At 44.4% G+C, this 18,023-nt stretch overlaps 1 protein-coding gene across 7 annotated transcripts; it reads right to left on the reverse strand.

Moving 5' to 3' along the window:
- Positions 1-877: 877 nt before the first annotated feature.
- THAP12 (THAP domain containing 12) lies at positions 878-17,447 on the reverse strand. 7 transcript variants are annotated; one of them, XM_050902013.1, is made up of 7 exons: positions 14,628-14,682; positions 14,441-14,556; positions 13,327-13,503; positions 8,548-8,668; positions 6,858-6,965; positions 5,793-5,829; positions 2,641-5,507 (listed from the first exon to the last, which is right to left on the reverse strand). In XM_050902013.1, exons 3-7 carry the CDS (start codon positions 13,404-13,406, stop codon positions 3,559-3,561), a joined length of 2,295 nt encoding a protein of 764 aa, XP_050757970.1. In that variant the 5' UTR covers positions 13,407-13,503; positions 14,441-14,556; positions 14,628-14,682; the 3' UTR covers positions 2,641-3,558. The 7 variants fall into 7 exon arrangements, 6 of the variants coding, with proteins under 6 accessions (XP_050757970.1, XP_050757981.1, XP_050757963.1 ...); XM_050902024.1 differs by having other exon boundaries at positions 13,327-13,355; positions 13,447-13,503; positions 14,441-14,655; XR_007766977.1 differs by lacking the exons at positions 13,327-13,503; positions 14,441-14,556; positions 14,628-14,682 and adding exons at positions 878-1,001; positions 17,359-17,447 and having other exon boundaries at positions 3,304-5,507.
- Between the last annotated feature and the right edge of the window lie 576 nt (positions 17,448-18,023).

The following is an 18,023-nucleotide window of genomic DNA, read 5'->3' on the forward strand; positions in this document are numbered from 1 at the left end:
GGTAACTCCTTCCCACTAGAACAGAAGACACACAGGCATGGTTTTAAGAAAAAAGCAAGCTTGTACACGAAAATAAATAAATAGAAACACTGGACAACTATGGCAATAACAAAATGAACAATTATTGCGTTATGGAACATGCACATTGAATTCTATTTGAATAACAGCGTTATTTTGCAAAGTAAAGAAAACTTATAACGAACATGCACATATTTTGAAACAGCTGTAGATCTGTCTAAAATTTCCAACGCTTTTTTTTTTTTTGCTGATGTGTCACTACTTATACCTAGCAAAATGTTGGGGAGACTGCTGTTCTTTGTAAGAACTGTTTTCCTTAGGGAAAGTAGCGAGCATTAGAGGTCTGGAAATTATTGAAAGTTAAGCCTACTTTGCGATAACACCTATTGTTGTTCTAGGTTAGCAACCGTTTCTTGAAACAGATCCAGTAAAGAGATTTATTTTCATCTTCTTAGAGTACTTGGGATGTTTCTGGCAACTCTGAGATTTGCAGTTTCACAGAAACAGAGTGCAGTGGGGACAGGATAGCTGCACCCAGAATCATTAAGTGGTTCTGGTCCTCTGCTTCTTTACAGCAGAAGCCTGGCAGCCAAATAAGCCGTTACAGGATTTCTGCAGCCAGCGACAGAAATAACACTACAGAAGATAGAAAGCTACATGCTACTTTTTGAAAAAGCAATAGCCATTTCTGACAGGAACCCTGTGCATGGGAAAAGGAAATAAGAGTTTGTGTATTAAGACAAGCACTGCTTTCACAAAACACAATCAGCTGAGCAGCTAAGGAAAATCCACTTTCACTAAAATTACCTGTATCTCAGCAGTGATACTTAAAAGAAATTAAATAGACATATTGCTTCATTACACAGAATGTGCCAAAAAGCCAGGTCAAAGCAAGGTAAATACCTCAGAGATACACCTTGGAAATACATACTGCCCTGAATTGGCAGGACATTTAAGATGACAATTCCCTCTGTCTCAAGAATCTGTGAAGAAAAATGGAATCAAAGTTTATCTTCAGTGATTATTTGTCCCATTTTCAGGCACTTCTCTGTCAGTCTCTGACCTGCTCTAGCAACAGTGTTCTCTTTAAAATCATATTACTGGATTCCACTTCAGTCGCACCCTTTCTCTGCACCCCCAGAAATAAGATGGGAGCCACTACAGTTTCAGTAAATGGTTTTCCTCCACGCAAATCTCTTAAGTTAAAGGGGTACCTACCATTACAATCTGCTATTCCTTTGCTTCTCCGCATCCCGCCGAGCCATCGCTATTCAGACTACCTACTACAGGTTCCTAAGTGATGCACTGATGTGCCTAAAAAATGAGGCATTCCTCACCAACAAGACAATTCGAACAGGCTAAATAAGGAGCTTCTGATTGATTACAGACAATCTAAGCATCTCTGTGAAAGGCAGTGCAACGATCGAGCACACCAAGCGATCGAGGCTCTTGCAGCCAGCTAATTAACAACACTAGTCACAACTGTATGTCTCAGCTGAGCTCCAGAAGACACTTCAGGAGCCAAAGGAGTGTTTTACTGCATTTCCCTTCTTCAATTTGTCGCAGTACATCGGTCAAAAAGATCTCATTTACACAGTCAAAAAGTAGTCTTCAGCTCTTTTGGTCAATTATACGGCACTGGGTATCAATTTTCCTTCTCTGATTACGCCTGTAAGCCCGGGCTCATCCATCTTGACTTTATTGATATGGGGCTCACAATCTCAGAGGTCACGACCACCTCGCATTGCTGTCTTTAGCAGGGGAACTCACAGACATTCCCAGGATGGGAAAGATTTTTTTATCTATTTGTTTTATTAAAATTGTAATTGAGATCTTCTTTAAAAAAGACAATTTTCCATATAACTTCTAATTAAAAAAATGCCCTTTTTTTATAGCATTAACATACACTTGGGCTATTTTCTTATATTCAGAGGAACAGAGCAAGCTGTTAGCTAAACACTTTTTACTGACTGAGGCAACAATTGCATTAACATGAAAGCATGCCAGAAACCGTATACAAATAGCAGTCAAAAGAAAAGATAATACTTTAAGAGTAATTTTTACTACTCCAATGTAAAGAAAAGCTCCTGAAAGCATTTCTTAAGATGTATATAGCCACTTTAATATCTGAGCTTACTTATTAAAGGCTTTTTTTTTTTAAATTTATTCTTATTGTTTGACTGCATTAAAACATTAATAACTGTATTAGTCATAGTCTCTACAATCGTTCAATTTTCTGTTGCTGGGAACCCTTCCCACTGCAACTGGAAAGTGCATAAAAGGACAACTGTAAATAAGTTATAAAATTGGCATGCATCAGGACAGCTGCAAAACTTCAGCTTTCAACCATTTCAAATTTAATCTATTTCCTCCTCTTTCAGTTAGACAGAACTTCCATAATTAAAAGCACTGTATTTAGTGCTATCTCAAAATACTTTAAAACACCTTCAGCAGAACATACAGATCAGAAGTGCTAGTACACAAAGTTTCCTGTGTCTTAAGACAATGCCATTCACTAGAATTGCAAAAACAAAGAAAAAATTGCCGAAACTTAAAAGGTACCTTACAAAAGAATACACATTCTCAAAGAGGCACAGCTTTACTAAGAAATTCAATACTATGTAAAAAGCAATTCACATTTTATTTTAAATTGCAATAAACTGTACAAAAATGTTTTATTCTTGCCAAAAATAACAGCAATATTTTCAATCTTACTTCTAGACAAACAACAAATTCTTATTTTAATCTTTCCTGGGTGAGTTTACAAATAAACAGACAATAAGATGCATGGGTTTGTGTCAGAGTCAGGATAGAAAGAACAGATTTAAACGTTTGTGGAATAAATTTTAAGTTTTTAGTGTCTTTTAGGAATTTCAGTACTCCTGCCATGCCTGTTAAAAGCCTAAAGAAAAAAAAGTTTTGTGTCTCACACAAAGGAATGTAAACAGTCATCTAGAGATTAAAGAGGCTGACTCCTCCAATGAAACCGTAAACGTACCTCTATATCACTAACATTCACTTTACACCGAGAACAGTCCACAGCACGAGGATTGTGCGATAGCTGAATCCACTCTCCAAAATGCCAATTAAATATACATTAAAGACTTTCTTTAAAGTTTTCAAAAAGAATAAAATCCTAAGTAACAGAACTGAAGTGGATTATACTCTTTTTAACATTTTGAGGTTTTTTTTTCTTATCCTAATTCACGAGCGAATATGTAACAGCCCCATCAGATCTACAATCACAATGTACTTTTTCCAAGATGCAATAAAGTAAACGAGCACCTAGTTAAGTCAATCAGATGTAGAAAGCACCTCTGCCAAGAGCATGGGCTTCTTTTCAGGCTTGGTTTTGTTTGCATAACACATTTAATGCAGACTAACAAAACATAATTTGGGTCACTGACCACAGCTTCTTCAGTCCGAGACCTAAAATGAAAATACAATTGCAGTGATTTTTCAGATTTCACAGTTTTTTCCTCAGCGTTGAAACTTTGCTAAGAAAAAGCTGTTTCAACAGATTGGTTAGAGCTTAAAAAATTAAGCATCTTCTGTTACTTCAGAGTTGTTCGAGGGAATAAAGTCTTCTTGAAATTCCACTTTATCTGGATAGAGTTTAATGTAGGTGTCCACCATTAAATCTAAGTCATGTTTTATGTCAAAGTTTATGTTCAGCAAAGCTAGGTTGCTTGACCTTTGCTCTGTCAAGGTGTTTTTCAGGTATGCCTTTAAGCGCTTTCGTCCTATTTCATATTTTTCATTCTCCACCTTCATCACTGGAAGTATGCACAGGACTTTAAGCAATGCGTAAACATTAGGGAAAAACTTTATGTCAGGCAAGTGAAGTGCTTCATAAATAGTAGCTGGAAGTTCAATATCTTTTCCTCTGTGCTTCCACTTGATTCTCCAACAATGAAGCTCAGCAGAAAGCGTGTCTGGATTAGGCAAGTCATTTTTGTACATGTCAGCGTGATGCTCCTCGGACGTATTGAATTTGAGCTGCCCCATGACTGAGGGCACTAACGATAAACACTTAAGAGCTTTTAAATGTTGTTCTGAGAATATATCTTTTAATTCTTGAATAATATGCTCCACTGTGGGGACACTAAGGATTTCTTTGTAGTAATTTTCTGACGTTACCTCAGAGTCCAAGTTCCCCTGTTGTGCCCTGCGAAATTTTCCTGGGAGTTTAATTTGTACATCCAGTTTTGTAGCCAAATTTGTTGCTTCCTCAAACCAAAATTCATGGTAAACTTCAATATTCTCCATCACTTCATTCAGAGAATGCAACACTGCTGTTAAGCTGCTAGCTGCAAAGAACACATCTGATGTTTGTCCCTGGAGATTTTTTCCGAATGCTCTTGTAAAAGACAGAACGTTTTTCAGAATTACAATAGTGACAATGAAGTCAAAATCTGTTAACGCGCTTGAAAGTACAAATGCTCGACCGGCAATAAAGTTGTTCCACCTGACGGATGAGTCACTGCTTACTGCATCCAAGCACAGTACCAATGCTTGCATGAGGTCCACTAAAACCTCGAAAGTATCATGCCTGCCTGTCCACTGAGAACGGCAGATCTCCTTCAGCTCGTTACCCTTCTCCTCATTGTTCTGAAAAAGAACAGAAATTGTGTTGTCCAGTTCTACTAGTAATTGCGGAGACTGATTAAAAAGACAGCAAACTTCTTCAATTGTTCCTAATGCAATGGAAACACCAACAACAGGAACAGATTTTGCCAGCCAAACATTTAAGGCACAAGAGGAACACAGCGTATACACAGCTTGTGGATACTTTTCCAGGAGTCTTGTAGCCACAACTTTCATTTTAGAAGCAAACCCACTGGAGACAATGTAGGCTTGACCTCGACAGTACTCCATGTTTAGACCCCACTTTTCAGTAATAGTCGTGTGGAACTTAACAGCTAAAATTTCAGGATCAGCCTCATACGGTAAAAACCCTATGAATTCTTCTCTCAGATTATGAGAATCATCAACAAATCTCACCAACACCGGCAAATGTTCCTCTCCTGCTATGTCTACTACTTCATCAGTGACAATAGAAAAGAAATGCGAGTCTCTTACTTCCCTTAGCGTCTCTTCTCTGACACAGCTTTCACAGATCTCAAGCATTTGCTTCTGCTGAGTTTTTGAGCAATACTCAAGATTAACTGCAGTCATCTCAAATCGTTTCCTCAGAACTTCATCTCCAGCATTTATTCTATATTCCAGTAGAGCCTGAAAGTTATCTGAAGTAAAAATACCTTCTGGAAGCTCATCAACATTATGGCCATCCAAAGGAATATTTTGTTTACCCATTAGGATCAAAATTTCAAACAAAGATTTAAGGTAATCTTTGTTTTCTCTTTCTTCCAGTGTCAAGGGGACAGCTTCTTCCTCTTGTTCTTCCCCTCCTTCCTCTGAGACAGTATTTTGTTCATTGCTTTCATTCAAGTCTTGAGTTGCCTGTTCCCGTTCAAAAGCTTCATCAACTACAAAATGTAAAATACTGTAAGTGTCAAGATAACATGAATAAAACATAACATTTGCTTTCCCTTAATATCCTCATTACCTTTAAGTTACAGGAGTCCAGAGAAGAATGTTTCCATTTTAAAAGTGAATGAGTATTTCGGAAAGAGTTTAGACTGGCTGTTTGAATCAAGCAGGAATTCAGTTATCCTCCTGATACATGTAAACTTACAGTTATGTGTCCTGCATTACCTTGTCAGCCTCAGTAAACAAAGTTTTTAATGAACTCAACTGTTTTGCCCACTTACTCTTTTGTTGCTTCAGTGTTCTTATTTCATCTTCACTCTTTAAAAAAAAAAAAACCAAAACTTATATTGATGATAATGTCTAGCACATGACCTTAAAATATTAAAATACATCAAGATCAGATACAAATATTGTAGATGAGACCATTTGAAGAGTGTTAATATTTACCAAAAAATGCTACAAAGTCCAAGAGAAGGGGGTTTCTTCAGGTAGTTTATTGCTGCCATGACACATATCTACTAACTACATGAGAATAGTTTGCTACTACTGTTAAGGTTCCCATACTTATATTAGGAGTTTGTTCAATATGTATTTTATAATTATTAGTAAATAGATTCCATTAAAGAATTCTGTTTCAATATGAACATGCACTGTCAGTAGACAGAACTGTCTTTAACTCTCTTTTCAGTCAATAAACACTCAAACTCATGAAGAACTATTTAGAAGTTGTCTGTAATTTTCCAACATATAAGCAGAGTTTAGGAGTTGAATTCCTCTTCAATTGTCAGTATAATTATAACCAGAGACCTAAAGACACTTTTTCTATAAATTACACAAAAGAGGTATCAACAGGACACAATTCCACAACCAAGATCCTTCTTGATCTTGGTTTTATACATGGATCATCTTTTCAGAACAATAAGCTAAAACAAGCATGGCTGAATTGGTGCAGACTTCAAAAGTTAAATGGGTGAACTGAAGATCACAATCAACACGTAGCAAGAATTTCAGGGTACCATGCATAAGTTGTATTCAGTTAGCACTGTAATAACAAGCAAAAGGAAGCTATGCACTTTCTTTGGAAGACAGAATCAGCTCTGGATCAACACATTCCATTTTCCAGATTATTTCATTAAGCCTTCCTTAGTAGATAAAATTTATATCAGCATAATACTTGGGCATTTAACTTATAATCAACAAAAAGATACTAGAATAGGCAGTACAGAAAATGCAAACACTCAAGTGCTAAATATTATTATTTGACACTTCTATACAAAAGTTTCACATGAACTTACTTGCCTTTATTGTTTTAATAATAAAAAAAAAATCTTACATGAAAAACTTACCAGCTCTTTTATCCTTTTCCTATGTCTGCTGTGGGGATTGTTCAAGTGACTTGTAAGGTCAAATATAGTTGGCACAGCATTATCCCGTAAAACCGTTCTGTAAGGGCTCTGTAAGAAGGCAGACATCTAGATTAGGGATGTCTTTGGGAAATTCTCACTGTGTGTGCACAAAAAAACCCCCAGAATTTCAGATGCCATGCCTTTTTTTTTTTTTTTTTTTCTTTTTTTAAAAGTATTTTCACTTTCTGATGTTTCAAAACAAACAGAAAGCTATGCTATGCAATTCACATTTCAGGGATATCAAGAGAACACTGAAAATGAGAAGAGAGATACTAAAGAAAACCCCAACCCAAACCACAAATACTTTTTCCTCCCCATTATCTTCACATCAAAGACCCCAGATGCAATAATTTACTGCAATATTATGATCTTTTTAAAATAAACATTCTGGATAAAGAGATATTTAGGCATCAGAAAGGAAACATTTTGTTACTGTTGTGCTTTGGTTTTATCACTTATTTCACAATTCTAGAAACAATCACATAAACATTTTCATTGTGAAAATGTTCAACTGCTTCTTTATGTGGACTTATGAATTCCACAAAACACTACCATGAAAGATCATACTCAAGGAAAATTTATCTGTCAAATGAGCAGGGGGAAGAAAAGACTTCTAGGTGGTCATGTACATGTTTCTAGCAGTTAAATAAAAATATTTTAAGTAAAATCTTGTATTTGGATATACTGTAAACTTATGTTGTCTACACTGGCTAATTTCCAGCAAGTACAAAATTTTAACTGATGACATTTATACCTGTCATTAGATTGAAATACATTTTAAACAAATCGAGTTTCATAAAGCTTTGTATCAGATTCAGAATTACTTCCAATATTCATTTGTTTGTTTCTGAGATGCTGGCTAATCAGAGATCCTGTCATGTGTAATACCACCAGGAGCTCAGAGTCTGACCTGCATATTTTAATTACCCTGCATAACTAAGGGACTGATTTTGCCTACGTATCAGAGTGAGATTCAGCCTAGAAATTGAAACTTGATACAAAGCCCCAAGTCCACTGTTTCCTACTGTTATGTAAGCTGTTAAAATCAACATTATCTTGTTAACAAGAAGAACTGAAAGCTGTTATCTCATTAACAGGAAACAGTGCCATGATTTTAGCTGGATAAAATATAACAGGAACCAAAAGCCTGACAGATGCAAAGAATGTTTAAATCTCTTGGCCACAACAGTGTAATTTAACCAAATCACACCACGTACACACTTCAGTAACAGCGCATTAAGGATTTTAAATAGAGGTATACAAACTTACACACTTACACCCAACAAATTTATATAATGTTGTAACATCTAGTGACAATAAACAAAATGAGCATTGCTTTGCATGAGGAAAGAACTGCAGTGAAGACCAGTCAGTGCTCCACAAACATATTAAACCAGCAGGAGCAGCTCTGCTTTTCTCTTCCCCGACCGCTCATTTCCACCTCATCCTTTGTGCTAACATCTGTGAGTCTGCGCGGTGCCCTGGATCATGACAATGATCTCAATTAAGACAGATTAATTTTCCCAGGGACCAGTTACCCAGGAGATCAAAGATTAAAACGCAGCATTCCGATGAAAAACGTTACTCACATTTTGCAAGATGCAATAAACAAATGCTTGGTTTTACTTACACTTCTACATATCATAGAAGTCTCAAAATGTTTAGCGCACAATCTGTAATGCTTGTTGAGTTGATCTGGAGTTTTATCTTCTAAATCTGCCCTTCGACAGTTCTCTACCCATCTTTGACATCTGCATGTAAGCAAAAGAATTAGCTAGTTTTAAGATAAAACAAAATCCCCTACAATTTCAAACGGTACTCAAAATTGGAGTGCAGTGAGCCCTGCCCTTTATGCAAGGCTAAGGAAAGTTCTGTACACCTTCCGTTGTAACGTACCATCAAATCTTCTTAAAAATTTGTTTTTCTCCTTTCGCTCACCACTTAACACTGCCCCAGCAAATTCATGAATCTTTTCCCTTAATTTATATACTCCTGCTTAGCACCGCCCCAGCAAATTCAGGAATCTTTTCCCTTATCTTATATATTCTTGCCTTTGTCTCACACACACAACAGATTGTAACGCAGTTGCTCATGAAACCTGGCCATTTAATTCTTAAGAATTTAATCTTAAAAAGAATAATTAAAAAAGAAAGACGTGCTTGTAGACTAAAGTCATAAAGTTTTTGAAGGCAGCTATTAAAATAGTTGTCTTCTCCGCCTCCCTCCAAAATACAGCGTTTTTCTTATTTATTGTGGTCATTGGGGAGTTTAGAGCAGATTTTTGAAAAGTGAAATAATAAAAATAAAAAAGCAATCATTCCACAGACAGTGCTCACACGCCTGAAGTAAGTTTTTGTTAGATGCATATTTTTGTGACATTTACTTCTGCTTTGGATTAGTTCTCTGGGATACAATACAAAGCTAAAGAAACATTTCCCGTACTAATAGGGCTCCTTTTAGATATGCAAGATACTGTTTCCTCTGGTGAGTAAACCACTTGCAGTAATTGATGCAAATGATGCAATTAGTCAGCTTATATTTCCCCCAACGGGGTCTATGCAATCACTTTCTTGCTATGGATTTTTGAGCAACAACAAGCACAGACTGATTCTAAACAGCTACTCCAGTAAAACTCATCTGCTATTTTATTTTTGCAGTAAATTATATATATATATATAAATTAACAAGACTCCAGCAGCTATTGATCTCTCTGTATTTAAAAGTTTAAAAAAAAAAAAGTAATTTCCTTCCTGCAAAATAATCCTCTGAAGCAGCATTATTTTAATGCACTTGCTTACAACTTGTGGCATCACAGAGCCACCAATTTACAATGGCACATAGGTAAATGGAGAGTTGAAAATACACAATATAGATGACTAAAAACCTTTGCATGAACACAACTTGTGATTTGTTCATTATTCTAACTGTACAGAGTGGTTACACAAGCTCCCATTCCTCCTAGGGTAAATCCTTCCCCAGACAAACTCAAGAATGCCAGACAACTACATTATAAAGAATTACGGTAATATCACAATAATTCTATAGCAAAAAGGAGCAGGAACTTTCACTACAGTCTCAGTGACTTATTTTACTTTACAATCCATCACTTTGCTACATACTTTTCAACACAGACTCATATTTTAAAGTGTTGTGTTGTTTTTTTCTTTAATTGGTATATGTTGGCTATGTCCACAAAGTTCCAGGAACCTACACAGAGAAGTTACATGAAGAGTCTACTATTTCAGTAGGGCAAAGTGGAGGAGATCTCCCCACAACCCAATCACTGCTGAAATTCATGAGAGTGAAAGAAATACTCGGTTCACTTAAAAACAAAAGGCTTTAAATAGTCTTTTCCATTCCTAAATTAAAAAGAAGATGGGTCCCGACCCAAGAAACAGCTAGAAGTTACGAGAAAGCAATTTTACTATTATTTTTGACTGCAAACATGGAATTATTGCTCATCAGAGCAAGGAGGGAGAAAAATAATCAGTGATTATTCAACAATTTAGGAATGAAGGCTGTCCCGTCAGATGTTTTGGTGGGCAGCCCAAATGAGGAAATCCACAGCTCTGAGTGGATTCACCACCACCTCTACTTTAACCGAGCGCAATAAAGGGCAACTGTGAAGATGAAAGGGGGGAATCTTGGATTCTGATCTCTGCTGGCCGAACCGTTTGAGTGTCTTAATTTTTCGTTCATGCAAAATATCAAAATAACAGTGGCAGCAAGTGCCATAAAACAGGAATTATTTCTAATATTGCTCTCGGAGATCGACATATAGTATCCTTAATAATGACTCAAAATAAGACAAGAACAAAAATGTTTAAAAAAAAAAATCAGTTTTTTGGCACCACAGATCTTGCACTCTTGCCTGGACAGTGCAATCACCCCAACAAGAGAACAGGAGAGTGTTCTTCGTTTAACCAAACAGTATAAACACAGTCTTTTTACATGGGAGACCTTTAGCATGTATATTATATTGAATCTGGCTCTCATACTTTTTTGAGTGGGTGCTGATTACTAGATAACTCATTAAAGGTGATCGCATCGGGCTGTAACAAAGGCTGATGAGCCTCCCTATAGTTAGTGGGGAGGGCTTTGCTCCAGAGGGGTACCCAGGGGAAGAGCCTGACCCTAGTGGTCTCACCTGCCCCTCTCAGGGACTCAGGGAAGCTGAGGAAGACTGCCAGGGAGCAAAGGCAGAGCTCCTCACTTAAGGATAACTCCTCTGAATCACCTCCTGGCAACCACACAGGGACAAATCGGTGGCAGCGATGGTGCATCTAAAACTGGCACGCAGCTGTCAAAGACAGACAAAAATCAGCCTGAATCCCTTCACCTCCAATGTTGCTGCCAACCAGAGAACAAGTTAAGTAGATACTAGTAGTAGCTAGGGACCAGATCAGACTAATGAGTGATGGCAAAAGATAACATGAGCTCTTCAGAGGGGACTTACTCGGGAAACGAGTCTCACAAAGATTAAATTAACCACCCAACATTCCTCTCCCTTCCCAACTTCTTCTACAGTTACATGAAAGTGGCTGCGGCCGCTGCCTTTTGTGCTGAAGTCAGCGCTGTCTGAGCACACGATCCAAAAGCCATCCTTGGCACGCAGAGCCCCAGTTCGCGGATCCTGATCAGATATGGGCGCCAAGCTCCTCACCCCATCGGAGCAGCGGATCGGTAACCCCAGCTTTAGACATCTAGGAAACTACCGGCAAAGGCTGGAGCGTTGATGTTCTCTCAGGTGGCTACAGGACTAGAGAGAGATGGTGGAGGTTATGTGACTGGAGTCAAACATGCAAACTCCACCTGAGTCTGAATTTGGCCCTTCAGTCTTGCTACGAGTTTGGCTCCAAATCGAATGCTCTCCGAGGAACGGAAGAACAAAGAAAAAGGAGGTCAGACCCCTGAAATCACCCAACATAGCTCTGCATGGTATTATCCAAGCAGCAATTAAAAAGATTTTAGACTAAAATTATGTATAAAATTTTCTCCAGTTTTTTAGTATTCAACTAACGCACACTGTATACTGTTGCTTTAGCTGCAAAATATTTGGCACAAATTAAAAGCCATTTCAATGCAATATATTACACCACTGCTTAGCTATCGCCCATTAGCTTTTGAGAAGGTTTTCTTCAGTCACAAACTTCGCATTTTCAGAGATCTGCTGACATCTCATGGAAGCTCAAAATGGTATTTGGTCGAGGTGCGGATAGAGTGTAAACCATTTATGTTACCTCAGTATTGGCCACCTGCAGTAGAATAGCATCTCTTTGCTTGAGAAGTATTTTGTTCTAAATACTCACGCCTCACCTTCACTCAAACCACCATGACGAACAGAGTCAGAAACACGGATGAGGGTTAAACAGACAGATCTTACTGTGGGGATCACTGCCTAGACTGTATAAAACTCTAAAATATGCATCCTTATTGGGGTAACAGAGGCTATTGACATTAATATTTGATATGAAAAGACTATGTACCATCCATTAAATGCAGCTAGTTCTTTTTCAGAGCCTAATCTGTGCACCCCTTCTCGTTTTCTCAGGTAGCGACAATAAATGAAGCTAGTCTTAACTAACTGGTTAGCCCTCACAGACTTGCTAATGCTCCAAAGATCAGACTTGGAATGTCTAACTGGAACTGCTTAGGACTGAATTGGGAAAACGTAAAGGCAATTATTCAGTTATTGTGGAAAAACTGAAAGCAGTAAGGTAGTAGAGACAATTTACCTGGGACTATGTATTTCTCATCAATGATTTTTTTTAAAAATTCATATTTATTTTTGAAGATGTATTCTAATGCCATTATTCTCAACTTTCTCACTGTAAGCTGCCAAGTGCAAAGAACACAATTTTGGCATAAAGTACTTTGTTTGCCAGACCAGTCTGACCTATAACGGTAAGAGGTTTCTACGACAGCACGCAGTACAAGCAACACACTGTCATTTACAACTGCAGATGACTGCTGTAGTTCAAACCAGAGAATAAACCACTAACATCCTCCAGTCTACAAAGCCAGAGGGTTGCATGGATTTATCAATCTTTAAATGCTGTTGTTAAAACAGACTATATGATCTACTTCAGACATTTTAACATAGGTTTAAATGAGGAAGGTGTAAGATATTAGGGGGGGAAAAAACTTGTAGAGAACTTAAAGAGAGTGTAATCTTTGTCACTGCATGTTTTTAAGAGCAGGCCAAAGACGCTAGAAACAGTTTAGGTATAGCTTATCCTTCCTTTGGACAGCAGAAAGGTCTAGATCATCCTTCAGGGTCATCTGTTTTCTACTATACTGTTACAGGAACATTAATCGTATGAGCGTGAACTACTTCAAGGGGATTATGAAGTAGTCATGCACTCAGAAAGCATGCTTACTCACACACTGTAGAAACGTAAGCCAGTACCTGCTTCCTAAAACCATGGCTGCGATCCACTTTAATGTTTGCAAAAGAAACATCCATAAATCTATATTGTTCCAACTCATTGTAGCTGACACGCATTGTTTTTCTTCAAAAGGTTTTTACCTCTAAACTTCCACAAATGGCGGTTAAAAGTAGTAGTGTTCGAATTCTGAAATACAGCTTTAAAAAAAAAAATTTCTTTAAAATTAGTGCATTGTTTAACTGCACACTTTTTAATACATCTCTCTATTGCTACCATGAAAAAAAAACATTCAAAATGTCTTTCAATAGAAAAATTACAAACTGAAGGGGGTATTTTCTTCATACAATGAACTGTCACATACTGACCAATTTTGCACAACCTGACATGACTCAGATTTTACAGCACGGAGCCCTTACAAATTAAGACGGAAGTTCAGACAGCACCAAATCTCTTCATTACCGCACAAACTGCAGTCATTCCTCTGACTGCGTAAGAACCTGCGGCTCTCACAGGACGGAGGGTGAAAAGAGACAACGCTAGGAGCAAATCATACAAATGAAAGCTTAAGAGTAGGAAATCAACTATTCCAATTTCAGTTTTCATTTAGAGCATAAACATATGTAATACGGATTATACTACAAAACCTTGCATGTATGGGCATCAGAAAGAGGTCTGGTTATCCTAGCTTTAACGCAAGGCATTGCATTCACCCAGGAGAGCTTGACGACATCCGAAAACACAGGTTTAAGCAGCAGCTACTACCTATATGAGCTTTTTGTATCTTCTTTTAAAAATCACTTACAGGAGACCGTTTTCTTAGAAAAAACTATGTACCCACAATTCCCATGGGTTTTGAAATTTTCCAAAAAATCAGGTCAAGCAGCTTCAGGGAAGGAAGCAAGCAAATACCATGTACAAATTGTCAAAAATTTCAGCCTTAGTTACCTACTGTTAGGAGAGAGATAACTGGTATTGCTCTAGCGCCTATGCACCTTCCAAAATTGTGAGGAGCAAGTTAAGTCAAACAACTTTAAGAGCAGTATCTAGATTTAAAGGTGAGCTTCTACACAGGGCTTTCTACGTCTAACTGCATGATTTATTTTTCATGGTATTTTCCATGGCCTCCCAACTCACCCACTTCGTGCTCTACTAGTGCACCACCCCTGCTTTTCACCCGTTGGGAACTTGGATATCCCATCACTTCTGCTGTTGCTTGTGTTGCTTCACCACCAGCCATCATCCTTGCAAACCTGTGACAGCTGCCTGTCACGCCAGTGTCCTACTTGTCACGCACACACCTCGTCGTCCAGCGGCACATCACCTCAGCACACACAGTAGGACTGACAGACTTCCACCACCTGAGCCAGTGCCGGCCCTGCGCAGGCTCCCCACGATGCATGGGCTCCCTTGCCTCATCCCATTGCTCCTGCACCCCTTCAGCTGCCCCACACCTCTAACAGCCGTACACCCCATCGCTGCCCCACACCCCTAACAGATGCGCACCCCCTCACACTCAGGTACCCCTTCACACTCTCCCACACCCCTCACAGCCAGGCAGCCCCTCATAGCCAGGCACTCCCTGACACCCCCCACAACCACGTACTCTCTCCCACTCCCCTCACAGCCCCAGGCAGCCCCTCAGACCCCACCACTCCCCTCACAGCCCCAGGCAGCCCCTCAGACCCCACCACTCCCCTCACAGCCCCAGGCAGCCCCTCAGACCCCTCACAACCCCAGGCAGCCCCTCAGCCCCTCCACTCCCCTCACAACCCCAGGCAGCCCCTCAGCCCCCCCACTCCCCTCACAGCCCCAGGCAGCCCCTCAGACCCCTCACAACCCCCAGGCAGCCCCTCCACTCCCCTCACAGCCCCAGGCAGCCCCTCAGACCCCCCACTCCCCTCACAGCCCCAGGCAGCCCCTCAGCCCCTCCACTCCCCCCACAGCCCCAGGCAGCCCCTCAGCCCCTCCACTCCCCCCACAGCCCCAGGCAGCCCCTCAGCCCCTCCACTCCCCCCACAGCCCCAGGCAGCCCCTCAGCCCCTCCACTCCCCCCACAGCCCCAGGCAGCCCCTCAGCCCCCCACTCCCCTCACAGCCCCAGGCAGCCCCTCAGACCCCTCACAACCCCCAGGCAGCCCCTCCACTCCCCTCACAGCCCCAGGCAGCCCCTCAGCCCCTCCACTCCCCCCACAGCCCCAGGCAGCCCCTCAGCCCCTCCACTCCCCCCACAGCCCCAGGCAGCCCCTCAGCCCCTCCACTCCCCCCACAGCCCCAGGCAGCCCCTCAGCCCCTCCACTCCCCTCACAGCCCCAGGCAGCCCCCATTCCCCTCACAGCCCCAGGCAGCCCCTCAGCCCCCACCATTCCCTCACAGCCCCAGGCAGCCCCTCAGACCCCCCACTCCCCTCACAGCCCCAGGCAGCCCCTCAGCCCCTCCACTCCCCCACAGCCCCAGGCAGCCCCTCAGCCCCTCCACTCCCCCCACAGCCCCAGGCAGCCCCTCAGCCCCTCCACTCCCCCCACAGCCCCAGGCAGCCCCTCAGCCCCTCCACTCCCCCCACAGCCCCAGGCAGCCCCTCAGCCCCTCCACTCCCCCCACAGCCCCAGGCAGCCCCTCAGCCCCTCCACTCCCCCCACAGCCCCAGGCAGCCCCTCAGCCCCCCCACTCCCCTCACAGCCCCAGGCAGCCCCTCCACTCCCCTCACAACCCCCAGGCAGCCCCTCAGCCCCTCCACTCCCCCCACAGCCCCAGGCAGCCCCTCAGACCCCCCACTCCCCTCACAGCCCCAGGCAGCCCCTCAGCCCCTCCACTCCCCTCACAGCCCCAGGCAGCCCCTCAGCCCCTCCACTCCCCCCACAGCCCCAGGCAGCCCCTCAGCCCCTCCACTCCCCCACAGCCCCAGGCAGCCCCTCAGCCCCTCCACTCCCCCCACAGCCCCAGGCAGCCCCTCAGCCCCTCCACTCCCCCACAGCCCCAGGCAGCCCCTCAGCCCCTCCACTCCCCTCACAGCCCCAGGCAGCCCCCCATTCCCCTCACAGCCCCAGGCAGCCCCTCAGCCCCCACCATTCCCTCACAGCCCCAGGCAGCCCCTCAGACCCCCCACTCCCCTCACAGCCCCAGGCAGCCCCTCAGCCCCTCCACTCCCCTCACAGCCCCAGGCAGCCCCTCAGCCCCTCCACTCCCCTCACAGCCCCAGGCAGCCCCCCATTCCCCTCACAGCCCCAGGCAGCCCCCCACTCCCCTCACAGCCCCAGGCAGCCCCCCACTCCCCTCACAGCCCCAGGCAGCCCCCCACTCCCCTCACAGCCCCAGGCAGCCCCCCACTCCCCTCACAGCCCCAGGCAGCCCCCCACTCCCCTCACAGCCCCAGGCAGCCCCTCAGACCCCACCACTCCCCTCACAGCCCCAGGCAGCCCCTCAGACCCCACCACTCCCCTCACAGCCCCAGGCAGCCCCTCAGACCCCACCACTCCCCTCACAGCCCCAGGCAGCCCCTCAGCCGCCACCCCCGGAGCGGCACGGCCGCCTGTCACCATCACTCCCACGAACTCCCCCCGGTCCCCGCGCCCCCCTCCCCGGGGGGGGGGGAAGGAGGAGGAGAAGAGGCGGCCGCGCCGGCGCATGCGCAGCTGCTCGCCCGCCTCCCCGCCGCAGGCCGGAGGGTCCCGCGGAGCCCCGCCCCCCCGGCGCCACAGCGCGCGCGGCCTCCGCCAGGGGAGCCGGCAGCTCCGGGCGGCCGCCGGCCCCTCACGCCCCCTCTCCCCGCCCCGGCCTGCCGCCGGGCCTCCCTGTCCCGTACCGCGGCGACCCCCCCCCACCCCGCCTAGGTGAGGAGGCGCGGAGAGGGCTTGCGGGGGATGGGGGGGAGGGAGGGAAGCGCCTCCCCGACGCGGTGTCTCCTCAGGCGGAGCGGAGGGCTGCGGGCCGGTGGGGCCTGAAGGAGAGGCGAGCGCGCCCGCACCCCACACACCCCCCCCGCCGCCTCAACCCGCCCCTCTGCAGCGCGGGCTGCCTTCCTGAGGCGGTGCCGGCAGTGCCCGGCTGGGGTCTCACCTGACCGGGTCCCGGGGGAAGCGGAAGAAAGCCAGGTCGGACTGGGTGCTCTTGCGGGTGCAGTTGGGAGCCGCACAGAAGTTCGGCATGGTCCCCCGGATTGGCGCCGCTGCCCCTTTAAATCCGCGGGCCGGAGGGAAGGGGGGGGGTGTGTGTGTATGTGGGGTGGAGGAGGAGGACGGGGGGAGGGAGGGAGGAGGGGGGTAGGGGGGGAAGCGGCTCTACACTGCTGTGAGCGGCCGGGAGGATTCACCGCCACCCTCCGCCGGGACAAGAGCCGCCTCCTTCCCACAATGCACCGCGCCCGGCCGCCGGCGGGAGAGTGCCCATGCGCGGCGCCGGCGGGGCCCGGATGAGCGGTGCGCATGCGTCCGTCGGCGGGGCGTCGCCCCGCCCCGCCGAGGGCGCGCGCGGGCCGGCGGCGCGCCTGCGCATGGGGAGCGGCCGACGGCGGCGGCGCCGTCGCGCATGCGTAGGAGGCGCGGGTGGCGGGCAAGGCCGGCCCGTCTTCCGCTGGGTTGCTGCGCGGTGGAGAACAAGGTGTATGGATGTGGTACATTGAGTGGGGTTACCTTAAAAATGGACTGGGGGTGTGGACTGAGGTCATAATCTTTTTCTCTTGTCTGTTTTCTTCTGTTTTGCTTTGTAGGAAGATGCCGTTACTC

Source organism: Gymnogyps californianus, chromosome 1, assembly GCF_018139145.2.
Source record: "Gymnogyps californianus isolate 813 chromosome 1, ASM1813914v2, whole genome shotgun sequence".
NCBI classification, from domain to species: Eukaryota; Metazoa; Chordata; class Aves; order Accipitriformes; family Cathartidae; genus Gymnogyps; species Gymnogyps californianus.

Bases quoted from the DNA above. Each gene is read 5' to 3' on its own strand.
- THAP12 (XM_050901993.1), bottom strand. From the start codon at position 17,447: ATGCCGAACTTCTGTGCGGCTCCCAACTGCACCCGCAAGAGCACCCAG. The intron at 5,830-6,857 runs GTAAGTTTTTCA...TTTTTTTTAAAG, and splicing joins GGAAAAGGATAAAAGAGCTG to AGTGAAGATGAAATAAGAAC. The intron at 5,508-5,792 runs GTAAGTGGGCAA...TACATTTTGTAG, and splicing joins AACACTGAAGCAACAAAAGA to TTGATGAAGCTTTTGAACGG.